Source organism: Phoenix dactylifera, chromosome 3 (genome assembly GCF_009389715.1).
Source record: "Phoenix dactylifera cultivar Barhee BC4 chromosome 3, palm_55x_up_171113_PBpolish2nd_filt_p, whole genome shotgun sequence".
Classification (NCBI taxonomy): domain Eukaryota; kingdom Viridiplantae; phylum Streptophyta; class Magnoliopsida; order Arecales; family Arecaceae; genus Phoenix; species Phoenix dactylifera.
This window is the reverse complement of record NC_052394.1, coordinates 21,696,208-21,721,023: the sequence shown is the minus strand read 5'-3', so window position 1 is coordinate 21,721,023 and position 24,816 is coordinate 21,696,208. Positions and strand designations below refer to the sequence as shown.

The 24,816-nt window shown below is 39.5% G+C and overlaps 2 protein-coding genes across 2 annotated transcripts; one reads left to right on the top strand and one right to left on the bottom strand.

The window, feature by feature from the left end:
- The first annotated feature begins 294 nt into the window (after window positions 1-294).
- Window positions 295-6,338, top strand: LOC103702846 (leucine aminopeptidase). Its single transcript, XM_008785437.3, has 4 exons — window positions 295-1,418; window positions 1,710-1,943; window positions 2,048-2,374; window positions 5,800-6,338. The coding sequence occupies exons 1-4, from the start codon at window positions 435-437 to the stop codon at window positions 6,094-6,096; spliced, it is 1,842 nt and encodes a 613-aa protein (XP_008783659.2). The 5' UTR covers window positions 295-434; the 3' UTR covers window positions 6,097-6,338.
- Window positions 6,339-6,748: 410 nt separating this feature from the next.
- LOC103702847 (enoyl-[acyl-carrier-protein] reductase, mitochondrial) lies at window positions 6,749-12,780 on the bottom strand. Its single transcript, XM_039124071.1, has 10 exons — window positions 12,742-12,780; window positions 11,998-12,066; window positions 11,344-11,566; window positions 10,948-11,091; window positions 10,743-10,845; window positions 8,733-8,832; window positions 8,435-8,511; window positions 8,270-8,348; window positions 7,225-7,343; window positions 6,749-7,045 (listed from the first exon to the last, which is right to left on the bottom strand). The coding sequence occupies exons 1-10, from the start codon at window positions 12,778-12,780 to the stop codon at window positions 6,952-6,954; spliced, it is 1,047 nt and encodes a 348-aa protein (XP_038979999.1). The 3' UTR covers window positions 6,749-6,951.
- Window positions 12,781-24,816: the final 12,036 nt, after the last annotated feature.

Genomic DNA, 24,816 nt, shown 5'->3' with positions numbered 1-24,816 from the left:
ACTCCGCGACGCTTTGCCTGTCTGCAATCTTGACGGCTGTGATTCAAAATAGACTTACGTGTTGCATAGAGCTAAAGTCGTCACAGTAATTGCTGAGTTCAGTTCATCAGAAAGGAAAAATGCAGTCGCCCCGTTTCATCAGAAAGTGCGGAAACGAAAAGAGGTAAAAAAAAAATCGTCGCAAGCGTTCGCAGGTGTCCCGAGATGCAACCACGTGATATCCAACGGTCGGCGTGAATCGTAAGCCCGTCGATTCCGTGAAAGGCCAATGAAACGGGATCTAAAGTTGGTTACTGTCATTGCGATCACCTGCGAACCCTTTCATCGTACCTCCGAGCTCTCAAAACCCCCGTCCCCCGACTATCCGGTCGTCGCTTCTGCCACGATCTCGCTCTCCGGAAGGAAGAAAACAAGAAGAAGAGAAGAGGGAAAGAATGGCTCCTTTGGACCCGCACTCGTGCGCCGACGCGAGCCAGCCATTCGCGACCCACGTCTCCCTCACCCTCTACCTGGATTTCGCGACGTCGACCATCCTGGGATCCGCCCTCCTCACCCTCCCCTCCCCCCACACCGGGCCCCTCACCCTCGACACCCGCTCCCTCTCAAACCTCTCCGCCCTCGACCCCCTCTCCGGCTCCCCCCTCCCCTTCTCCCTCTCCCCTTCCAACCCTGACCGCATCCTCGGCCAAGCCCTCACCGTCTCCCTCTCCTCCCATTCCTCCCTCCTCCTCACCTTCTCCACCACCCCCGCCTCCTCCGCCCTCCAGTGGCTCTCCCCCGCCCAGACGTCCTCCCGCTCCCACCCCTTCGTCTTCACCCAGTGCCAGTCCATCCACGCCCGCTCCATCTTCCCCTGCCAGGACACCCCCGCCGCTCGCATCCGCTTCTCCGCCAAACTCAACCTCCCGCGCCCCCTCTCTGCCGTCATGGCCGCCGCCCACCTCGCCTGCCGCGACCCCGCCCCTGGCGACGCCGGCCCCGCCTGCCCTGACACCCTCTGGTGCGCCCAAGGCCGGGTCGTCGAGGAGTTCGCCATGAACCAGCCCATTCCCCCCTACCTCTTCGCCTTCGCCGCCGGGGATATCGGCTTCCGGGACGTCGGCCCCAGGACCAGGGTCTACGCCGAGGGCGGTACCGCCGTGCTGGACGCCGCGGCCAGGGAGTTCGCCGGCACGGAGGAGATGATTCGGGTTGGGGAGGCGCTGTTCGGGCCCTACGAGTGGGAAAGATTCGACCTTCTGGTGCTCCCTCCCAGCTTCCCCTACGGCGGGATGGAGAACCCCAGGATGGTGTTCCTCACGCCCACCGTGATCAAGGGGGACGCCTCCGGGGCCCAGGTTGTGGCGCACGAGCTCGCCCACAGCTGGACGGGGAATCTCATCACCAATAAGACCAACGAGGATTTCTGGCTCAATGAGGTACCATTATGAAACTTAACCCCACAAAATTCCATTTTTCTTCGTTTCTTTTAAAAAAGATTAGATTTTTCTCCTTCTTCTTCTTCGTCTTCCTATTTATGAAAGATTGGATTTCTCTTTTATTTGCATCCCCAAGATTCGATTTTTCTTCTTCATCATCATCCTGATTTTATAAGGTTAAATTTTTTTCCTCGTATTTGCATCCCCGTTTCTTCTTCTTCTTCATTCTCTTTCCATTGCAATGTATGAAAGTTTGGATTTTTTTTCAGTCTCCATAATAATAATTTGTAGGGATTCACTACATATGCCGAGAGGAGAATTGTGGAGGTGGTGCAGGGAGAGGAGCGGGCAGCTCTAAACAGTGGAATCGGTTGGAGAGGTTTGAATGAGGAGATGGAGAGGTTCAAAGACAACATGGAGTTCACGAAGCTGAAGCCGAAACTTGCAGGAATCGACCCGGATGCTGTCTACTCTCAAGTGCCATATGAGAAAGGGTTCCAATTTCTCTTGCGCATAGAACGCCAGGTACTAGTTGGAATGTGCTTGTGTTCTCTTACTCCTATTGGTTAAAGACTGCTCAGAATTTGTTGGATCCATTACTTTCTTTCTCATCTTGTGTTGATTCTTAGATTGGTCGTCCAGCATTTGATGAGTTTCTGAAGAAATACATATCCACTTTTAAGTTCCAATCAATAGATACAGAGACATTTCTTGAATTTCTGAAGGCAAATGTGCCTGGAATAGAAAATCAAATTGATCTTAAGCTCTGGGTGGAGGGTACTGGGATCCCTCCGGATGCCATGGAGCCAGTGTCAACCATCTATACAAAGATTGTGTTGCTGGCAAAGGATTTTAATGCTGGAAGGATGCCGAGGGAGGACGAGGTGGCAGACTGGCATGGGCAGGAATGGGAACTTTACTTGGAGAATCTGCCCAAAGCTGTTGAAGCTTCTCAGGTACTGGCTTTGGATGATAATTTTTTGCATGGTTGTACTTTTTAATGGAAAAAGTAAATTCTGCAGTGATTCCAATTAACACTGAGTTGCAGCCACGTTGATATATACACATAATTTTGGCCTGTGGCATTACTTAATACTTGTAAATGCCTGGTGACCTATAGGAGGCTAGTAGTTGAAGTTATTATAACTTAGTGTTGCATGAGATGTTGATACTCTCTTCAGTTGTGCCAGCTCAACCAACATGATTTTTTGGTGACAAGACAAATTTGAGACAGTGCTTTGTCTTTACCATGTCAGTGGCCTTGTTTTCCTTAATCCTCTTAAATTTGTCTAGCCTGACATTAAACCTAATGGTTTATCTAGTTACTGATGTTCACAATGATGGACTATAGTATTGAAGCTGGATATAGTTTGTCTCTTTCTGTTGTTTGGTACAATATAAAAGCGAACCACCTGTGCTCGGAATGGCCGGTCAATCAAACACTCCATATAGAGGCTCCTGGTTCGCATATTGAATGATCAGTGTTGAACGTTCTTAGGCTAATTGTGCTAACTCACCATTTTTCTAACACCAGCTGTTCTGAATTCTTCTATATTTTACATATTTTACATTAACGTTATCTTGTCAATCACCATATAATACTTGCCAAGCTCTTTTCCTTTTTTCCCTCTAGATAGAAGAAACTTGAAAGTAGGGAAAGTTTTGGTATGCCTTCATGATTGTTAAATTTGAATAGAAATGGGTTGATCAAGGCTGGAATTAATTGGTTTCGACCACATACTTATGACTACTTCTTAAAGATGAATACTTTCATTTTATATTAATGTAGCATCTTTGAAAATCATGCCTTCAACTTTTATTCATGTCAGTTTATGTTTTGTTCAATTGTGGTATTTCTCCATATAAAAACCTCATGAGATCTTTGTCTCATATGTCAATATCGTCTCAGTTGATCTTCCACCACTCTGCATGTCATTTTTATGCCTTTCTTTAGTCAATTGCTGTATGATCATACTGGTGCTTAACATTATCCTTTTTTGCTTTATCACTCGTTCATCTTCTCATTTGCTCCTCAACAGCAATATCCACAAATCATTACAGATATATGCAACATTGCTACCTTACTTGTAGAATGATGGCATTAGTCTTAGGCATGTAGTTATCACAACACTCTTGAACCTCGCTTTGATACCTTGATGCTTTGATCCTATATATTTATAATAAACATGACGATATGGTATATCTATACTATCATTTTCTGAAGTCTCTTATTTTTTTCCTTTATATCTCTCTCAGTTTTATATTTCGTATTATTTCATTCTAGGTCTTTCAGTTTTCATACTTGTACATTTTGATGATTATTCTTACATTCTGTCAACTCGACTAACACTATATTATCTGCGAAATGCATCATGGCACCTTTTCATAATTACTAAATCAGCTTATGTGCTTAGTTGTAGCAATGCAAGGGTTGTAGGCTGTTTTTTGGAGTAGGCATATTTAATAAGAAACCAACATGTTTTTTAGAATGTTGGTTTCTTATTGCTTATGTTTCTATAAGCCAGCAGTCTAGCTTATGTCTGTTGCATATGTTGCGCAGACTGATAGATGAAGAATTGGTTAGTTTTCCAGGCTTATTTTGTTGAGAAATCTATGTGAAGATGGTTTTGTTCCTAAGCAGGGATAGGTATGTGTCTGATGGAAGGAATGAGAGTGGTTAACGGCTCTAAAATTCCCCTGCTAATAATGCTTGTGTAAGAGTATAGAGCAAGCATGGTAATTTTCTTATTCAGTTCTCTTGTTATTAACCATGGAATAGAGGGTCCATTTGCTATATAAGAGAAGGTTTATTATTTATTCTTTTCAAGATCTTGTGAGGATCTAGAACTTAATTAATAAGAAAGAGGAAAGTCCTGCATTTTTTTCAGAAATTTTCTTGATATTTTCCTGGTTTAAGATGGCCTTAAAGATGGTGACATCATCTTCTCTTTAATTTGGAATGTTCTTTTATTTCTTTATTATTGATTACAATGGAGGTGTATTGACATTTTTTATTCATCTCTTTCTACAAGATCACTTTAGCATGGCCTTGTGCTAACGTCACAAAAGGAAATTTGTCTTGGACCCTAACTTGTCTTTCCTTGTATAATACAATTTATCTTGAGTTTTTGCTTGATATGTCCTAGCTACAAGGAAAGCAGGGAACAGTTGATTGTAGTTTTCTACAATTTGGTATTTTTTCTCTTTTATAATAAAGTCATCAAGCCACTTGGTTTAACTTACAGGCAATAAAGCTGCATTTACTTATGAAATTAAGGCAGGACATCAGTTAGAGGCATACTTGTGTCGCAGACATCAGAAGAGAACCACCCAGGCTAATAAATCTATGTGGCACTTTTATTATTAATCAATGTGGGACTATGACAATCTTCCATGCCTAATCTCATAACGCCCTTGTCACAAAAGAGAGGGGGGCCCTTCCATGGCTCAGATCCTACTCAACCCTACCCGGTCCTCCTCGACCATGATAGCCCTCTGTGGGGGGCCCACATAACTAATAAAGGTTGTGACTCACAATGGGCTTGGCTTTGATATCACTTGCACAAACTCACAACCTAAAAGTTTAAGTTGTTGGGAGGGAGGACCAGCCCAAACTAATAAAGCCATGTGGCACCCCTTTTATTAGTCATTATGGGACTATGACACTTGGCATATGTGCGAAACTATTTAGGAGAGTTCTAATTTGGTGTAACAAATGTAATCCAGAAAAAAATCAGGGATGTTTGTAATCTGATTGCTGCCTGAGTTAATTTGAATCATGAGAGAACTAGCCATGAAGAACAATTTGAGAACTTTCTCCTATTTCATTTCTCCACCTATCATGAAGCTGATTGCTCTAAAGGCTTTAGTTGACAGTGTCGAATCCACTGTATGTTATGGCCTTCCGCCAGTCAGAAAAGACCACATGAATAGCTGCATCCCCTTTTAGCTTGTCTGAACCTCTGCTTGACCTTTTATGGCTGCATCCGTTTGGGCCACTGACGTGGCCAGTTGCACATTGATTTGCTCTAGAGATTTCTCCAGGCACCATCATGATTTCAAGGGAATTGTTAGAATACAGGGTGATGTATCAGGATAAGGCTTGTTTTGAGTATCAATTCTGATGTATTCTGCATTAAGCCACTGTCTCAAGGCTAAATTTTCTTGCACAGCCTCTTGGACTAATTCCTTCTTGTTCTTGATGTTTTGAAATCTTGTTTATCTGTAAGGTGCTTTCTTGGCAGACTTGCTCGATATCCCACTTGGAGATCCTTGACTGCCACCTCTTTACAAGCATTTTAACTTGACATATGGAATAATTGAATTGAAAAATGCATCCCAGTTCATCCAAAAACTGCCCCATCTTCCTTTGTTGGTGCAGGTAGCTGCTCTAGATGCACGTTATCGGCTAGCAGAATCCAGAGATTGGGAGGTGAAAGTCGCTTTCCTTCAATTGGCCATCTCATCTGGATGTAAAGAGTACTTTGGGGAGGTTGAGAAGACCTTAAAGCAAGTGGGAAGGATGAAGTACCTCCGCCCGCTGTATACTGCTTTGGTGCAAGGCACCGGAAGGGACGAAGAGAAGATGTTAGCCAAGAGAATCTACACAGAGGCTCGTGACTGTTATCATCCCATTGCTCAGGGTGTTGTGGAGTCCATCCTGTCTAAGCATAGCTAGCAAATAACTGCCTGCTTCTGCCATGCTGGAAGTGCAGATTTTGTGGTGACTCACTTTGCTTTTGCCCATAATTGGGAGGAAAACTGTTCTAATATGCTGCTTTTTGTTCACCTTGGGTGTTGGTTAATCCTTAACCATGTATCTCTCTGAAAAGATGGTGGTGTTATTTAGGTTAAAGCTCTTTGATGTTAATGACTTCAAGCATCGGTTACTAAATGAAACACTCTTGCTTCAGAACTCAATTCTTTGTGCTTGTATTGGACGTGGATTGAATGCTTTCATCATTGAAAATATAGTAGTGGAGCACATACCCCTGGCCCAATTTAGATTCGTACTGTTTCTTTTTGCTAGTTGAAAGAAGCTGACATGGATTGCTCCTAAATGAATGGCATTGACAATCACTGAAAATGAGATCCAGCTTATGTTCTAGCTAGCTGGAACAGCCTATCTTCTGCCATGCTGGATTAGCAATAAAAAAATATCGAACACCCATCTTTCCCAGCCATGGTTTCATAAGGATCATACAGATTACGCAAAGAGATTTCCAATGGGCAGATAGATTCCAGGACCACCATATATAAGGAAAGAAAAGAAAAAGAAAATCCAACAGCACAGATGAAAGAAGCAGATTATCATGCACAAACAATAAACCTTGTCCTTGCATGAAAAGAAAGGAAGCAAGGCACTTCTCAAAATAACTTTATTATTTGTGCTATCATGATGTGGATTAACATGACAAGACACTTCTCAAAATAACTAAAGAAGGAAGCAACCATGTCCTTACAAGAAACCCAAATTTTATTGATTGTTTGAAAAATTTCGTCGACATTTACACATGAGAAGAGCTCCCAAAGCTTAGAATTTGATAACTTGTTTGGGATGGCTGACTAATTTCCCAAGTGCCTTGTCCAATGCCACATTGAAATGATCGAATGGGACCAATTCCATCCTGCATGATGATGCCTTTATCTCATTAGATTTGCAATAATGAATGTAAATCTTACTTTTGGATTCATGCATATGGTTAGGCAAGGTAAATAGCAAAATACTGCAACATGAAGGTTAATAAGGTTTTCCCTCGTTCGGAAGGCTGCAGTGAAACTTGTTAGTGCAGGAAGAAATACGTACTCATATTTTAACTTTCCACTTTGCACCAAGCTCAAAACGTAGTCTATCATTGCTCTACAATCTTTTGCTTTATCTGAACTCATCCACTTCTGCAGCCAGAACCCCCGCAAAGAGAGATCCTGAAAAGAATGCATTGACAACAAATAATGCTCCCATGTTAATAAGAACAATGGTCGAGAAAGGACTAGTTTGACATGCTTGCACATTAACTAGTTTAGATGTCCAAATTTCTGGTTTGGTGTTTACTATTCCTCACACACACATACAAGAGAGAGAAAGAGATCCAATGAATGAGACACGAAACATTGCAGGGTCTAGAAAGGATCAGATGTACAGAGCCCTTACCCCTACATGCGATGAGGGTTTTTTCATATTTCAAACTCATGGCCTCCACGCTAAAATGAAGCAACCTTTCGGTTGCGCCAAAGCCAACCCTCTGGAATTTTACTATTCCTTCATTAATGAAAATCTCCCCTTGCTTTCATTGGCTCTATTTTACCTCCGCAAATATCTACTGATTTCTGAAAATAAATGAATTTCTCTTCAAATCTCAAGGATGAAAGCTTATTAATCATTGGAAATGAGAGAGCGGCTCACTTTCACCAAGAACAGTGATTGTAACAGGGTATTCCATCATTCTTTCAGAATAATTTTCATAAATTCACATTTTTCGAGTGGTGAAATAATCACAATAATCCAGAGGTACAAAATTTGAGTGATTGCAGTATTGAAAGGTGGTAGGATCATTAGTAGAAATGGATTTAAGTTTTGGGGTATTTGGCTTTTCCATTAATTATATACTTCTATAAAACAAGTAAACCTAAGAGCACTTTTTCTTTTTCCTGGGAAAGAGACAGAGGAGAAACATAAGTTCATTGATGCAACTTCTATTCTGTTTTGTAGCTAATTCTACCATCAACATTCTGATATATTCCATCCACAACATCATTTGTCTCTAAATGGCAGGCGCAAAATGTCATGCAACTGCAAGAGAAATTAAAGCAATGATAGAAACGGTCGTGCACAAAACTTCTGATGCACTAACCTTGAAAATAAATGATGAAGTGGGTACAGTGATAGGTTTCTTCGACATGCCACCATAAGTTACCATAGTACCTCCCTGCCTGAAAGAATAAAAATTGCATCATTTGGCTCTTGATTGAGACATAAATACATAATTTTGCCACAACTTCTTATAAATTGGAGTTACCTCAAGAACTTGAGGACCAAAGAAGCAGCATTTCCTCCAACACAGTTGAATCCTAGGAGGGGTTCTGGCAGATCTCCCTAATCATGCGGATTGAATCAAGAATAGATTAAAATGGACTCTCGAGAAAACCATGAAGAAATTGATAGAATTATTTTCTGGACAAGTATACAGATCAACAGGAGTATAATACGGCCTAAATAACTGATTTTCAGATAGAAACTTCATACAGAAAATGTGAAATATGTGATCAAAACCCAAATCTACCAGATATTTATAATTAATCAAGAGGTCACAGTACCAGGAGACTCTTGACATTCTTCACTTCCAATTGGCTTTCAGTATACACCTCGTCTGCACCAAGTCTCTTAAGTTTTTCTTTAACTTCTTCTGAGCCAGCCCTACATATATATGCAGGGAAAGAAGAATAAGTTTCGTCATTTGGACCACTAAAATCTGTAAGATGAGCCAATTTATCATCATTAGATATCCAGGTAAATAACATTCAAGCTGATGCAACAAATTCAAAAAACACTTGAAGCCGCTAATTGGTTATCTTTTCTTAATTTTTTTTCATTAGTTATCACTTCATATATTCTATAAGCTAACACAATTCTCCCAATGAATATTGAAAAACAGGAAACAAATTGAACATTCTTTATAGTTCATTAAGCATATTTTGTTATCCTATGCTGCTACTACTAATATTATGTATGTGTGTGTCAAATAGTTATCCTGTACTACTACTGCTACTATGTATGTGTTTGTGGGTGATAGCGAGAGAGAGGGAGAGAGTTGTCCCTAAACCCACCATATATTCAATTTTTGGTTGTTAGGCACTTTAGATTTTGTATATCATGATTAGAAGTGTAGAATCTTAATTTAGTAAACCCACCATGTGAGGACCCGCCGGGTATGTGTTTAGTCCCGCATCGACTATACACTGGGTAGATCTTACGTACTTCTACAAGGTCAACAAACCCAAATAACACCTTCTACCTAGCCCTTTTTAGGTGAGGTCCTGAGTTGTTACAAATAGTATCAGAGTGGACCCGACCCATGGCCTATGTGGACTAAAGAATGCTGTAGCACAAGTTCATGAGGGCTAACTATAGGTCGATCATGCTGCTTGTGATTAGATTTGAATGAATTTGGACTCTTAGCCTGTTGAGGACACCAAGGCTTAAATGGAGGGAGTATATAAGGACCCGTGCAAGCATGTGTTTAGTCCCACAACAGTTATGCACTAAGTAGATCTTGGATACTTTTACAGGGCCAAGAAACCCAAATAGCACCTTCCGGCTAGCCTTTTTAGATGAGGTCTTAGATTGTTGCACACCATATATTTTGCTCCCCCACACATAGCACATGCAGATACTACATTTTAATTCAACTATTTTTTGACCCTTATCTTGCATAACATGGCATAATATTTCTGATTCTGTAGTTCCTTTTGCTTCTCATGCACGCTGAGACCTCACTGATTTATGACAAGTGCAAAGATACATATATCAAATTCAAATGTGGTCTGGTATGTTCTTGGTCATGTCTCGAATTGTTGGAATATATGACCATCACAATCTCTATCAACCTAAACAATTGCCACCCTAGACATAAGGTACAACTATAGCAATAAATGAAAAATATGTTAATATGGCCCTAGTTTGCATGCTGATTAACTGGCTTTGGATGTTATAGTGGTTTATATGCTCAATGTGGTATTCATGTGCAAAAGCATGTCTAAAGATATCATAATTTGGTCAGGCTTCCTATGAGATGCATTGACAATTGATTTGCCCATTTCAAAGTTATAACTAGAAAAATTGACGATCACTCAATTTTATAGATTGACACTGCTGGACTCTTAATTGATCAAGAGGCATAAAGATCCATGTAGGAATGAATCTTGAAAGACGAAACAGAACTACAGTAAATGAAAGATGTAAATTCTGCATCAGTAGTAAAGCAGGAGGAAGAGAAGGATCTCATTAATTAAAAAATAATTTTACATATCAGAAAAAATTGGAAAATAGTTCAGGGTTGGAATTGCCTGCTAGTTCAGGATTTATGAACATTGGAAGAATAAAAAGAAGAACAAAAAAGATGGTCTCTTAATTGGTGGGGCTCCTCCCAAAATGGGCTATTATTAAAAAGTCTTTTTTTGCACAATATGCCAGTATGTAGAAGAATTAGTTGTAAGTTGGAGACATCAGGAACACGACATAAGCTTCAAGCCAGAGATGATAAGCAATAATTTGTAGAATTAGTTGGGCACAAAGATGCAAAACATGTAAACAGAAGTTAATTGCACCTGTCTCTAATAATATTTATACTGCAGATGCCCTGGATTCTTGCAAGCTGAATAATGCACTGACCCACAATGCTAGTAGCACCATTTTGCACAATACTTTCACCTGATTAAATGCAGCGAATAATCAGGAGATATCAAATGAAGAAACATATAGAACTTAATTTAAAAGAGTGGATCTCATTATAACATGATAAGAAGAAAGTACCAGAGTTCAGCTTGACAAAGTCTTCCAGCATGCGCAACGCAGTCAAAGGATTTACAGTAATTGTAGCAGCATACTCCATAGGAACATTTTTATTAATTTTATGCCAGACACTTTCTTCTTTTACAATGTATGTTTGCCATGTTCCTGAGGACCATATTCTTTGTCATGTTAACTGATGAGTAGCACAGGCCCTAGGAAATTATGGTAACAAAACCAAAGTAAAACCTATTCTACTTTAAAAAGCAAAGTCCCAGCAGTGCATGAAGCTCTAATTGGGGGTTATCTGTTTTCACACCATGTGCACTACACACGGCATATCATAGCCAAACAGTCCTGCTAGTATATTCATCTACTTATAAAATACTCTCACCAGATAATTATAAATAATCAGTATACCAAAAGATGGAGGAGATGGTATGACCCAGTCGCCCACCGAGAGACTATTCACTGCAGATCCCAATGCATGAACTTCCCCAACCCCCTCATATCCTCCAATTGCAGGGATCTGTGGCCTTACGGGGTAGACACCTATAACAAAAGGAGCAAAATGTGTTAACGAGCTGAACCAGAAAGGAAATCTCGCTACAGGTATAAGCACCAGAAGTCTAAATAGAGATTTCTAATGGCGATTCAGGATATTTAGATGGGAGACATGGGTAGAAGTTTTCAGAAAATTATACGGAGAAAGGGGAGAAAGCAAGAGGTGGAAAATAGCTGATAAAGCCGAGAAAAAAGATGTAAGGCTAACAGGAACTCCTCAAATGTCATTCAAAGCAATGTGTTGGATCAAAAGAAGAAAAAAAAACATAAATGGTGCTTGGAATTCCAGAAATATGCTTGCTGAAATATGCTTACAGAAATTAAGAAAGGCCACAGCTGATAGGAAATAAGACAAATCCTTCTTTATATATATATATATATATATATATATATATATATATATATATATATATATGAATGCAACTTGAATGTTAAAAAATATGCTAGATATTCGTGCTTGCACTAGAGAATATCAAGATGCATTTCTAGTTGCATATGTGGCTCTAGAACCACATCAATTTTGGCAGCAAGATCGGACAAGTTCAGTAAGAGCATTTGCATTGTAGCTAAACCTTTGAGCTATGAACAAAAATGAAAGACAGAAAAATGTTTAATGAAAAATGTTTAATGTAGCGAAATAAGTAGCTCAGGCAGTAACGGAAACAGCGCTCTATCTCTCTTAGAGTTCTGGGGGTTTCAAAGGCTTGCCGTCACGTCGCAACCAACAAAAATACTCTAGTGCGCTGACCGGAGAAAATCGCTGGTTTTTTACAATATCTCTTATACCGCCCATAAAATTCAAGAGGCATATTTTTTTTTTTTTCGGTTGAAAAAATTCAAGAGGCATATTAAGCCGAAGCTCTCCTAACCAGAGTTAAAGACCATCCACTTGCATCCTCTCTTCTTTCACGTCAAACCTATTTTCTTCCCCACAAGATTTTTCTTCTTTGTCCGTCCATAAAAATAATAAAACTATTTCAAAAATTATAGTTTTATGAAATGGAGTTAGAGGCTAATATATTTTTAAAAATACAGAATTTAGAGTTTTATGAAATGGAGTTAGAGGCTAATATATTTTTGACGATTTGCTAATATATATTTTAAGCATTTTTGATACACACCAATAGTGATCCAATACATACTTCAAGATAAATTAATATAAAGTTTCCAACATATAATATTCATCAGTATATAATATATATAGCTAGATGATATACGCATCGTATATTAGTCATCGAGTGATTCAATACATACCTTCAGATAAATCGATACATAGTTTTCAGAACACCGCATTCACCTGTACACAATATAAATTAGGTGATATATACTCATTAGTTTTCTAATATATACTATATGTTTCTTTGATAGATGCACAGCAACGACCTAAAACACACTTTTGGACAAATCAATACACCATTTCAGGACTCGTGCTCACTAGTACACAGTATATAGTTAAGCGATATGCACTCATCGGTTTTCTGATATGTATTGTAAGTTTCTTCTCTTTTTTTTGGCGAAAAATAGGAAGGTAGAGGGGATGGACCAGCCCACCCGCGTAGCAGCTCCCACTGGGCCCCCTTCTACCAGGGAATGTTCAATACAGGTCGTAGATTTCGCGTGCCTTCTCCGACCCGTGGGCTCACTGCCTCACATGTGGGTATATCACCCCAGCGCTACCTTAGCACAAGTGGAAGAAAAGCATAAGCACTAACAAGCCGTCCGGGCATGGGGCATCCGATCTCGTAATTTAATCGACGCCCGCGCGTTTCGAACTCGGACAACTTGGCCGGAATTATCGCCCCCTTATCACCAAGATACCACCTTAGTGGCATTGTAAGCTTCTTTGATATATACACGGTAATAACCGAATGTACATCTCCAAGCAAATCGATACACAGTTTTCAAAACGTTATGTTCAGTAGTATATAATACATAGTTAGATGTTACAAACTCGTCAGCTTTCTGATGCATATATAAGCTTCTTTGATGCATACTTAGTAACGATTGTCTACACCAAATGATGCACATCTAAACAATTAGTCATCGAGCAACCCAATATACACTTCAAAGAAGAGGATAGTTGAAAGATTTTTGTTCTATTGCAGCGGATAGTTGTTATATAACATCAAAGAGTGAGTGAGATGGCCTCTAACGTAATCACAAACACTATAATCAGCTTGTGGTCTGCCCCAATGGATCCGTGCTGCAGTATCTCCAAGTCCACATAAGTTATGGATCGGGTCCACTCTGATACCATTTGTAACAACCCAGGACCTCACCCAAAATGGCTAGTCGAAAAGCATTATTTGAGTTTCTTAATCCTATATAAGTACCCAAGATCTATCCAGCAAATAACCGTTGTGGAACTAAACACACTCCCGCATGAGTCCCCACATTTCCCATTGCATTTGTCTCTTCTTATTTCTCAAATCTATCACCTGAGAGAGTGTAACTATCCAAAGACCACTACAGTTTTGCTCGTACATGGACAAACATAACATGTGAATGTCTTTCATAATCATTTTGTGTGTAATTTTATCATGGCCGATTAAGTTTACTTCTTCTAATCATCTATGTGATGGTCCATATATGCACCCTAGGATGATGCTTTGTCAAGAAATCCCCTTCACAATGTATGGCAGACAAACTTGTGAGATGGGATTCCTGGTGACATGAGTGTCATTTATTGCATGTGCCCCCATCAAGAAAACAGAGCAGCCCTACCTCATCTACTGGACAAGTTTTATATTCACTATTTTATATCCATTTTTTTTAAAAAAAGAAGTTTGATATTCACTATTGCAGGATCCATTGTCATGGTCCCAGAGATGGCAATCTAAACGGTAAACATGCAATGTAATCCATTGTTATATGGAAGATAAGGACCAGCGAAATCATGTTGAAGTTGTAACTCGCACATTTTTTGCACCACCTATTATTTGGTGCCAAAGTGCAATCGTTCCTCTTCTCTTGGTTTTCTCTTTCAGATTAATTGGTTGCTTCATTTACTATTTGGTAATTCATACTTCTGTCCAGGATACAGTGATCATTGTTATCTTTTTGGATAAACAACTCTTTCCCCTGCAGTAGATCAAAAGACTATCTACTGCATCTTTATGCCGTTTTAATTACGCGAAATCACCTGATTTTTTTAAACAAAGTATACATATTAACGATAGATTAGGACCATTAGCAACATGAAGTGACTCTAGTTTAGAGTAAGAAGCACAAGCAGCGAAAAAGAAAGAGCAATTCATTTAGTTATTACTGTAGGCATCTCAGAAAGATTTACCAGATATTGTAAGTTATTTTTCACCTTGTGCACCATATAAGATCTTCTGTGGAAATAGATATGATAAGTGCAATCTGGCAATAGAAAGCTGGTGCCAAAAATTTATATCCTATAATGTGAAAGCATTAGTTGGAGCTGTGTTTTGGTCAAGCTGCATGCGTGTTCCGGCTGACTGCTACCAGGTCAAAGCTTACCTTGTTGCTCTCAAGACAGTCATGGAGGATTCGAAGGCAGGGAGGACTCCGACTACTGATATTCTATGAAGTCAACCGAACAAAATCTTTTCTAAGGTTTATTTATCTGTTCTCATTCTGGATAATGTGGTTTGCAGAAGCCAGAAGCTTCTTTCTCCTGGAGCCAAAACAAAAGGAAATTACCTGAGACTGTTTGTGGCAAGTCCATGAGAGCATATGGTGTTTGACAACCTTCTCTCTTTTTTCACAGTGAAGGTAAAGTCCGAGTCTTATTTTGCAGTCAGTCTCTAGTAAATGAGTAAATGATCAATGCATTTCATGACCAAAAAAGCTGGTGCATATTGTCACCTGAGAACCTGGTAGCAACTTGTGTTACTCTCTCGCTCTCCAGCTCACCTTTATGTTGTGATGGATGAGAGACTTGGTTTATTTGAGATAAAAATTAGAGACTTGTTTTAAGTGATATTGGCGTGAAATACAGGCAAAGTTGGAAATAGACTTCTGAATGGAGCCTTCACATCAGCCTCTTGGAAATTAAAAAATATTCTGGGTCACTGTTCTTTTCGGTGGTTATATGCAAGTCGCATGAGAATTCCACTCCGACAGATCATCCTGGTGTCTGCTTTTTTCTGAAGGAAGAAAATGGTTTCCATTGATCGACCACTCAAGTTGGACACTTCAGAAACTGACTGATGGAAAGCAGAGTAAGAGTTTGGAAGATTGAAAAACCCTTCAACTTCTCCATGCAACTTTCAATCCTTTTTTTATAGATTCCCCACCTTGACCTGGTTTTACTTTTGGCAGCAGAAGGAGACATATCTCATCTTCTTTTCTAATCCTATGCCTTTATGGTGGTTCTGGGAAGCACACCACGTCACTGTTGGGAGAGGCATGAAGACACGAGCTAGGAAAGTATAAGAAGTCATCCTTGACATACTGTAAGCACTCAACTTGAAATTATATAGGTGCTGTGCAAATTGCAACTGCATCCTTTAACCTCTGATTCGAAATCACACTCCATCAAATAACAGCGAGGCCTTCCTCAGGTTCCAAATTTACTTCAGGTGATATAAGGAGTTCCTCTTGATCATTCTTATTTTTTTTAAGTCTCTCTTGAAAGTTGTACAGGTGTTTCCTGTTTCACACCAACGGTTAGTTATCCCGATGCTGCTGGGGTTGATACGGTGAGGCCTTCTATGTCCCATGCGCTTGTGGTGCCAAATTAATATCACTGGATATAGAAAAATACGATGCTGTTGGATGCAGGCAACTTGTAATAAAAGCTACCATCATGGCATTGAAAGCCACAAATAGATCGCAGCTCTTTTATGAAAATTTTATGTGATGTGATGCATGAATGGATATTTTAGTAACTCTTTATCACTTGGCATTTCTATAGGCCATCTTGAAAGATAGTTTGTGAACATGGGATCCCAATTTATCACTCCATTAGTGTATCAAACAAACAAAAACCTTTCCTGACTACCTGTTATTCTACCTCTTTTCCAGATCCCTGCCACATTTTGCTGGAAAAAAGTTTGTTCTTAGGAGCTGCTACTCTTGCACTTCAGTAGGTACAGCTGAACCCTCAACCTTTCCCGCATCATTATTTTTCAAAAGCCTGCAAAGTCTCTCTTCTTTTAACCAGATTGTCGAGGGGCTCGTTGCGATGGCATATGGAGTTGCTGACCTTCCAATGGGTAACAAAGGAAGAAACTTACCAAAGCGAGGGCAGGTAAAAGCCAGGATTATTAGAATGCTGTTCAAGTCACTCGTCAGCCTAGCTTCCAAGGCAGCAGGGAGGGGAAGAAGATGGCGAGTGAGATAGTGAAGTGGCTATTCTCGGGAGAAAACTTGAAGATATGAGTGATTCAAAGGTCCATCCACCAGTTAACAAAATAAAGCTTTTTGTAATCTATAGAGCTGCTATGCCTTCGATTCTGTTATACCAAGCCAGGGAATGCGAAGGACAATGCGAAAGAAGGCAATATTCATATGATTAAGTTCAGGTATTATGGGTTTTTAAGACAGGGGCTGGATCCTTTCATTCTCTCAAGCATCCTAGCTGCGTGTGATGCGATGTAAACCTTGATATGAATGCTACTGCTGAGCTAGAAATCTGAAATGGGATGAATTCTAAATGATTGAGATTTTAACACCTGGGAACCTATTTCTGTCTTTCTTTTTTTTAGTCGGTGAAGTGATGAAAATAAAGTGTGGTGTGACCGAATTTCTTGCTTCTATATTTTTGCCAAATTGAAAACTACATGATGCAGTCAATTGCTCTAGTAGAATTCTCTTGAAAAGGAAGACATCACGTACCAAAAATCGAAAGGAAGACATCGATTTCTGCAGTCCTCTATAAGGCCTTGCATTCTTTCTACTTGTGGGGGAATCTATGCTCTGTCAAGGCTATAGATAGTCACAAGAACATCTCCAATGGTCTATCTTCTATGTAATCTCCTTCCTCTTCTGCATCTCCTTTCCCTGTACCATATTCTCTTTCAATTTTGAATTCCAGTAGATCATGGGGAAAGTTTCTCACTTCCTTCATATTTCATTAAAAAAAAAAAAATTACATGATGCCATTGGTAAGACATGGTGAACGAGTTCAGTTAATTGTTCTGCATGTGACACTGCCTTGATATAATGGCCTCTGCCACCACTGTTCATCAAGTTTCAGAGCCAGTAAGCGATTGAGGTTTGGACATTTTCTGGCGCCAGACCGTATCTATTATAATTTTTATCTCCAACTTCAAGACTTCTGTTAGTTCCCAGGTTTGTTCTTATCTTTCCCAGGTTTAGGTCCCAGGTTTGATTTATTATCCTTTTTTTGATTGGATATATATTTTTTGTTCATATAGATTGAGTTACGTTGTGCTGATCAATTCGAATAATTGAGCATTGTCATCTAGCATGCCTCGTATATCTTTCTCTATAAATCTATTTTCATAGTCAGTCCTAATTTTGTATAGGCTACAGTCTGTTGGAAATAGATAAACTTAATTGTGCATTGATTCAAGAGATATTATTTAAGACATTTGTGTTTCCAAAAAGACCTTTTATCTTATCTATGAAAGTTACTTAGAATTCCTCTTCATGAATGAAACCGAAGTGTCATTCATAAATATGACTCTTAGTATTTTGTATAGAGGTTACTTGAAGGGTTGTAAAATCCTCTTTATAAAGGGTTGTTATTTGAGTCATTTTGTAATAAAGAGAATTGAAGAAATCTAATATAGAGAAAAGTCATCTTCATTCCTTAGTGAAAAATACTACAAGATTATTCTCCTCCATCCACCTCTTCAAAGTGGTATCAGAGCTAGATCATGGCTACCGGAGTGCTTCCCATTCCTCGTCTTACCAATACCAACTATGAGAATTGGAGTATCCAAATGAAGGCATTGCTTGGATCTCAAGATATTTGGGACATAGTCGAAAGAGGCTATGTAGAAGCCGAAGATAGAGATATTCTTACGGCGCAACAACGAGAGACTTTGAAGAAAGACAAGAAGGCTCTCTACTTCATCTACCAAGGCCTAGATGAGACCGCTTTTGAGAAGGTTGCTAGTGCTACCAATTCCAAGCAAGCATGGGAGATTTTACAAAATTCTTACAAAGGTGTAGAAAAGGTGAAGAAGGTTCGCCTCCAAAGCTTGAGAGGCGAGTTTGAAGCTTTGCAAATGAAGGAGTCCGAAGTTGTGTCGGACTATTTCACAAGGGTGTTGACCGTTGTGAACCAATTGAGGAGGAACGGCGAGACACTTGATGATAATCGGGTCGTGGAAAAAATCCTACGATCCTTGGACCACAAATTTGATTATGTTGTGGCGGCCATTGAAGAGTCCAAAGACTTGGACACTATGACGGTAGATGAGCTTATGGGTTCACTTCAAGCCCATGAGCAAAGAATACTAAAGAGAAGACAAGAGCCATTGGAGCAAGTTCTACAAAGCAAGCTCTCCATCAATAACAAAAAGGAGGAGTCAAGAGGCGAAAGTAGCCAAAGAGGCCGTGGTCGTGGCCGAGGACGTGTTCATGGTAGAGGTCGAGGTGGATCTTATGGTCGTGGTAGAGGCCGTGGTGACCACAACAATATTGAGGAAGGCAACCAAAATCGTGGAGGAAGAGGACAAAGAGGTAGAGGCCGAAGGTATGACAAGGGTCAAGTTCAATGTTACAATTGCAACAAATTTGGGCATTATTCTTTTGAGTGCTACTCTAATCAATCTAGTCAAGTTCATGAGAAAGCCAATTATGTCAAAAAGGAAGATGATGGAGATGACGTGCTTCTACTAGCACGAAAAGGAGGAGATGCTATCAATCAAAATATGTGGTACTTGGACTCCGGTGCAAGTAACCACATGTCGGGGCACAAAGAAATTTTCATGGAGCTTGATGAATCGGTGAATGGCCATGTCTCATTTGGAGATGCTTCCAAGGTAAAGGTGAAGGGCATTGGTAAGATACTTATTCAACTCAAAGATGGAAGCCAACAATTTATTTCCAATGTCTATTATGTGCCTGATATGAAAACCAATATTCTTAGTATTGGGCAACTCTTGGAGAGAGGATTTGATATGCAACTAAAGGAAGGAAGCTTCTATCTAAGGAAACAAAATAAATTGATTGCTCATGTTCCTATGTCAAATAACCGCATGTTTGTATTAAACATAAATCATATTGTTGCTAAATGTCTAAGTGCATGTATGAAGGATGTATCTTGGCTTTGGCATTTGCGGTTCGGACATGTAAACTTCGGTGCTCTAAAGCTTCTTTCAAGTAAAAGAATGGTGAAGGGGCTGCCTTATATTGATGTCCCTAATAATATATGTGAAGGGTGTGTTCTTGGCAAACACTCAAGGAGGAGCTTTCCAAAGAAGTCTCACAACAAAGCAAAAACACCACTTCAACTTATCCACACCGACATTTGCGGACCAATCACTCCAAGCTCATTTGGAGGTCGTCGCTATTTTCTAACTTTCATTGATGATTTCAGCAGAAAAACATGGGTGTATCTCTTGAAGGAGAAGTCAGAAGCATTTCAAGCTTTCAAGGAGTTTAAAACTTTGGTGGAGAATCAAAGTGGCTATACTATCAAGGCGTTGCGGTCAGATCGTGGAGGAGAATTCACATCCAAGGAGTTTGAAGCTTTTTGCAAAACTCATGGCATTTGGAGACCCTTGACCGCTCCATACTCACCTCAACAAAATGGCGTCGCGGAAAGAAAAAATCGGACTATACTTGACATGGTCCGAAGCATGCTTAAAATAAAGGAGTTGTCGAAGGAGTTTTGGGGCGAGGCTGTCAATTGTACGGTCTATTTGCTTAATAGATGCCCCACAAAGAACTTGGAAGAAGTAACACCACAAGAAGCATGGAGTGGATACAAGCCTGATATCTCTCATTTGAAGGTGTTTGGGTGCATAGCTTATGCACACATTCCGGATCAAAAGAGAAGCAAGTTAGATGATAAAAGCTTACCAGGCATCTTCATCGGGTACAATGCAAGATCCAAAGCTTATAAACTTTATGAACCAAAGGAGAAGAAAGTCATTGTAAGCCGAGATGTGGAGTTTCAAGAAGACGGTGTTTGGAATTGGAACACTAACATGGTGATGATACAAGATGAAGAGCAGATCAAGGAGCAAATTAGAGTTCCAACACCACCTTCATCTCCTACTTCATCGGTTGAAGATGTTTCAATACCATTAAAGACAAGAAGCATTCAAGATTTATATGAGGTGACAACTCCCTTAAATCTTATTTGTCTTTTTGCTAATGAAGAAATAATTTCTTTTGAAGATGCTATCAAAGATAAGAAGTGGAGGAAAGCCATGAATGAAGAGATAGAAGCTATAGAAAAAAATGAGACATGGGAGCTTACTTCTCTACCAAGTGGGCTTGAACCAGTTGGAGTAAAGTGGGTTTACAAAGTCAAAAGAAATCCACAAGGTGAAGTGGAGAAATACAAAGCACGACTTGTGGCTAAAGGCTACAAGCAAAAGGCCGGAATTGACTATGAGGAGGTTTTTGCTTCCGTTGCTCGAATGGAGACCATTCGCTTGGTGATTTCTTTGGCGGCTCAAAATAAATGGAAGATTTTTCAACTTGATGTCAAATCAGCCTTTCTTAATGGCTATTTGAATGAAGAAGTGTACATTGAGCAACCCAAAGGTTATGTCAGAAGTGGACAAGAAGACAAAGTGTTGAAATTAAAAAGGGCGCTCTACGGTTTGAAGCAAGCACCTAGAGCTTGGAATTCAAGAATTGATGCTTATTTCAAGGCAAATGGGTTTGTTCAATGCCCCTATGAACAAGCTCTCTATATCAAAGAGAAGGATGGGAACAAATTACTTGTCTCATTATATGTTGATGATCTTATCTTCACCGGCAATTCTATACAATTGATCAAAGAATTCAAACAAGCAATGGCAAAGGAGTTCGAAATGACCGACATGGGACTTATGTCCTATTTTCTTGGTTTGGAAGTGAATCAATTAGAAGATGGAATTTTTCTTTCCCAAGAGCACTATGCAAAGGAAGTGATTAAAAGGTTCAAGATGGAAGATTGCAATCCTATTAACACACCAGTGGATTGTGGTGTAAAATTGTCCAAGAATGATGAAGGCAAGGTGATTGATCCTACACTCTACAAAAGCTTGGTAGGGTGTTTGAGATACTTGACATGTACAAGACCGGACATACTATATGGCGTTGGTTTGGTGAGTCGGTTCATGGAGGAACCAAAATCATCTCATTGGAAGGCGGCAAAGAGAATCCTACGTTATGTTCAAGGTACTCTAAGCCTTGGCTTATTCTATTTTTATTCTAATAATTTTCAACTTGAAGGCTATTCTGATAGTGATTGGGGTGGAGACTTGGATGACCGAAAAAGTACTTCCGGATTTGTATTTTTTATGGGTAATACGGCATTCTCATGGATGTCTAAGAAGCAAGCAATTGTTACTCTCTCAACTTGTGAAGCAGAATATGTTGCGGCATCTTCATGTGTTAGTCATGCAATATGGCTAAGGAGCTTGCTAAAAGAGATTAATATTGATCAAAATGAAGCTACACAAATTTACATTGATAGCAAGTCGGCAATTGCTTTAGGGAAGAATCCAGTTTATCATCAAAGGAGCAAACATATAGATGTTCGTTTTCACTCAATCCGGGAGTATGTGAAGAACAAAGATGTGGAGCTTATTTATGTGAAGACTCATGATCAAGTTGCGGACATTTTTACTAAACCACTTGGAGTTGATCTCTTCAACAAATTCAAAGATTTGCTTGGTATGAAGGATGGAAGACAATTAAGTTTAAAGGGGGGTGTTGGAAATACATAAACTTAATTGTGCATTGATTCAAGAGATATTATTTAAGACATTTGTGTTTCCAAAAAGACCTTTTATCTTATCTATGAAAGTTACTTAGAATTCCTCTTCATGAATGAAACCGAAGTGTCATTCATAAATATGACTCTTAGTATTTTGTATAGAGGTTACTTGAAGGGTTGTAAAATCCTCTTTATAAAGGGTTGTTATTTGAGTCATTTTGTAATAAAGAGAATTGAAGAAATCTAATATAGAGAAAAGTCCTCTTCATTTCTTAGTGAAAAATACTACAATATTCTTCTCCTCCATCCACCTCTTCACAGTCATCTAGACAAGAAGAAGACCAACAAGATCTTATACTCTAGTTTCTAAATTAAGGTAAGACCCTGACATTTTATTTATATTTAATTTTTAATTAAACAAGAATAAAGAATATAGATAATTCAAATATTAGAACTCTAAAATTAGGTAATTACTAAATAATTGATTCATTATGGCAAGTGATTGGTAGGGATAAGGTCATATTTTTGTCCTTTTTGGTAGCTTCTGATATGAGCCCAAGCCATTGTTTGGAGAAAAGTGCAACACACGGACTCCACGAGACAATGCCATTGTGGCCAACCCTGCTTTGTCTAATCTAGAAAAAAAAATTCACTCGAAAGGAAAGTCTAATCTGGCTCAAATGTCGGCAACGACTTGGTCGAGTCAACCCTAGCTTGGAGCACTGACTTGTATCTACTGTTTCCCAACGGCAGAACTAAAAGACACAAGTTTAGTTTTCTCCTTCTAGTGGCAGCAGACATGCTATATCACCTTTTCTTTTCCCAGTTATAATTGCTCTTCTTGGTCGGAAACCACTTACATTAGGTGAGGGCAGACCCACACGGAGAGGAAGTCAACAAGGGATATGCTCCGTGAAAGTTTTTTTTTTTTTTTTTTGATTGAAGACATGCTTAATGAAAGTTGTTTTCATTAGAATCTTGTTTCAAATGTTTTCTAGGGTTGCTTGTGGTTTTTTCAAGGCTTAAATTTGTCTCTCCTTGGATCGGATAGCAAGTAAAATAGAATTTAACTTCGACCTCTCAATTTTTTTCGGAAAAAAAAAAATAGCACCTTAGATTGACTGCCATTAAATTTTCTCCGGTTCTTATTAATCTGCAAATGCCTCATCTAAAGGCTATTTGCTTGATGTGGTCCTACCCCCAACTTGTGAACCCAGGACCACCTCCATTTGGAGAGTTGCCACCTTATCTCCCCACTCACATTTGAGTGCGCTGGCTCAATATTCTTATCTCTTGAAGACTCAAGTTGTATATGAATGGACCCTTTTTTCAGATTAACAGAACTTCACGGAATAAAGTATTCCACGAAGGCATCATAATTTCAAAGGTTGAGCAACAAAAGCTCGACGAAGCAAAAGGTGTTTTGAAAGGTAATGCATCTATTTAAGGATTGATCTATACTTTGTAATCAAAAAGATCTTCTTGGTTTCGCTAAAGTAGCTGGTTGGTCTGCTCTTCAAAAGATGACACGGTCCTTTTTTTAATTTCTGTTTTGGCTTATCAACCACTAACAAATTGCTATCTTTCTTGTTTTCTCTTAGGTTTATTTGGTTACAACTAACACTTGCAGTTCTGATCTGACAGACTCTCTATTTTCTAAAAGCTAATCATTCAGTTGCCATTCTAGTCACGATCGTTTTTTCTAATTTGAATTAGTTACAATTTTTGAAGTTCAGTTATAACCTAAGTAACTTCTAAGCCAATATTGATAGGGCTCGAAATATGATGCAGTTCATGTCGAGTCCTTTTTTGATGTAAATGGAGGTAGCCAGCGGCTGCCCCCAGATTTTTTTATTGAGAGAAGATATTTACATAAAGAAGACGAAAAGAATTTATAAAGAAGAAGAGAATGGGAATAAGAAAAGCACTGCAGAGACTGAGTCAAGGAAGTTAGACCCCTCCAAAAAATCTGGTTGTTCTTCTCTGTATTCCCGGTACAGGAGACACTCCCAACTATGGAATGTGTGGATTGCTTTTTGAAGGGTTGAATGGATAAAGTGCCACTTTCTAAGAAATATCTTCTAATTTCGATCTCGCCGGACTTCCCAACAAACAGCTGCCAAAAGCTGATCGCGCTCTTTCACCCAGCTTGCGATGATTCTTTGTTCTCCAATGGGTCCACATATCATGCAAATTCGCAAGCCGGCCCCTCAAATATCATGGAATTTTGATAGTTTACCCGATGCTTCTAGTGAATGGATACTTTCTGAATAGGTGGTTAACGGGCTAGGAACTATTACCGCATAATGAACATCCTGCACTTATATTCCAATCCGTCTTCGCAATAACTTCTCATGCTAGGAGTTAATGCATGTGGATAGGAGATTTCCATCAGCTACTGGTATTTTGCTTATGGTTCAGATCAAGTGCCTTTATGATTAGTAAGTTACTGAAGGTTATGAGCAGTATTCAGATCAAGTGCCTGCTGCAAGAGTACAAACACA

Excerpts from the sequence above, each read along its gene's own strand:
- LOC103702846 (XM_008785437.3), top strand. The coding sequence starts at position 435 with ATGGCTCCTTTGGACCCGCACTCGTGCGCCGACGCGAGCCAGCCATTC. Across the intron at positions 1,419-1,709 it reads AGGATTTCTGGCTCAATGAG|GGATTCACTACATATGCCGA; the intron begins GTACCATTATGA and ends AATAATTTGTAG. Across the intron at positions 2,375-5,799 it reads AAGCTGTTGAAGCTTCTCAG|GTAGCTGCTCTAGATGCACG; the intron begins GTACTGGCTTTG and ends TTGTTGGTGCAG.
- LOC103702847 (XM_039124071.1), bottom strand. The coding sequence starts at position 12,780 with ATGCGGTGTTCTGAAAACTATGTATCGATTTATCTGAAG. Across the intron at positions 11,567-11,997 it reads TTGCTGCCAAAATTGATGTG|AAATCTCTATTTAGACTTCT; the intron begins GTTCTAGAGCCA and ends AATCGCCATTAG. Across the intron at positions 10,846-10,947 it reads CTTTGTCAAGCTGAACTCTG|GTGAAAGTATTGTGCAAAAT; the intron begins GTACTTTCTTCT and ends GCATTTAATCAG.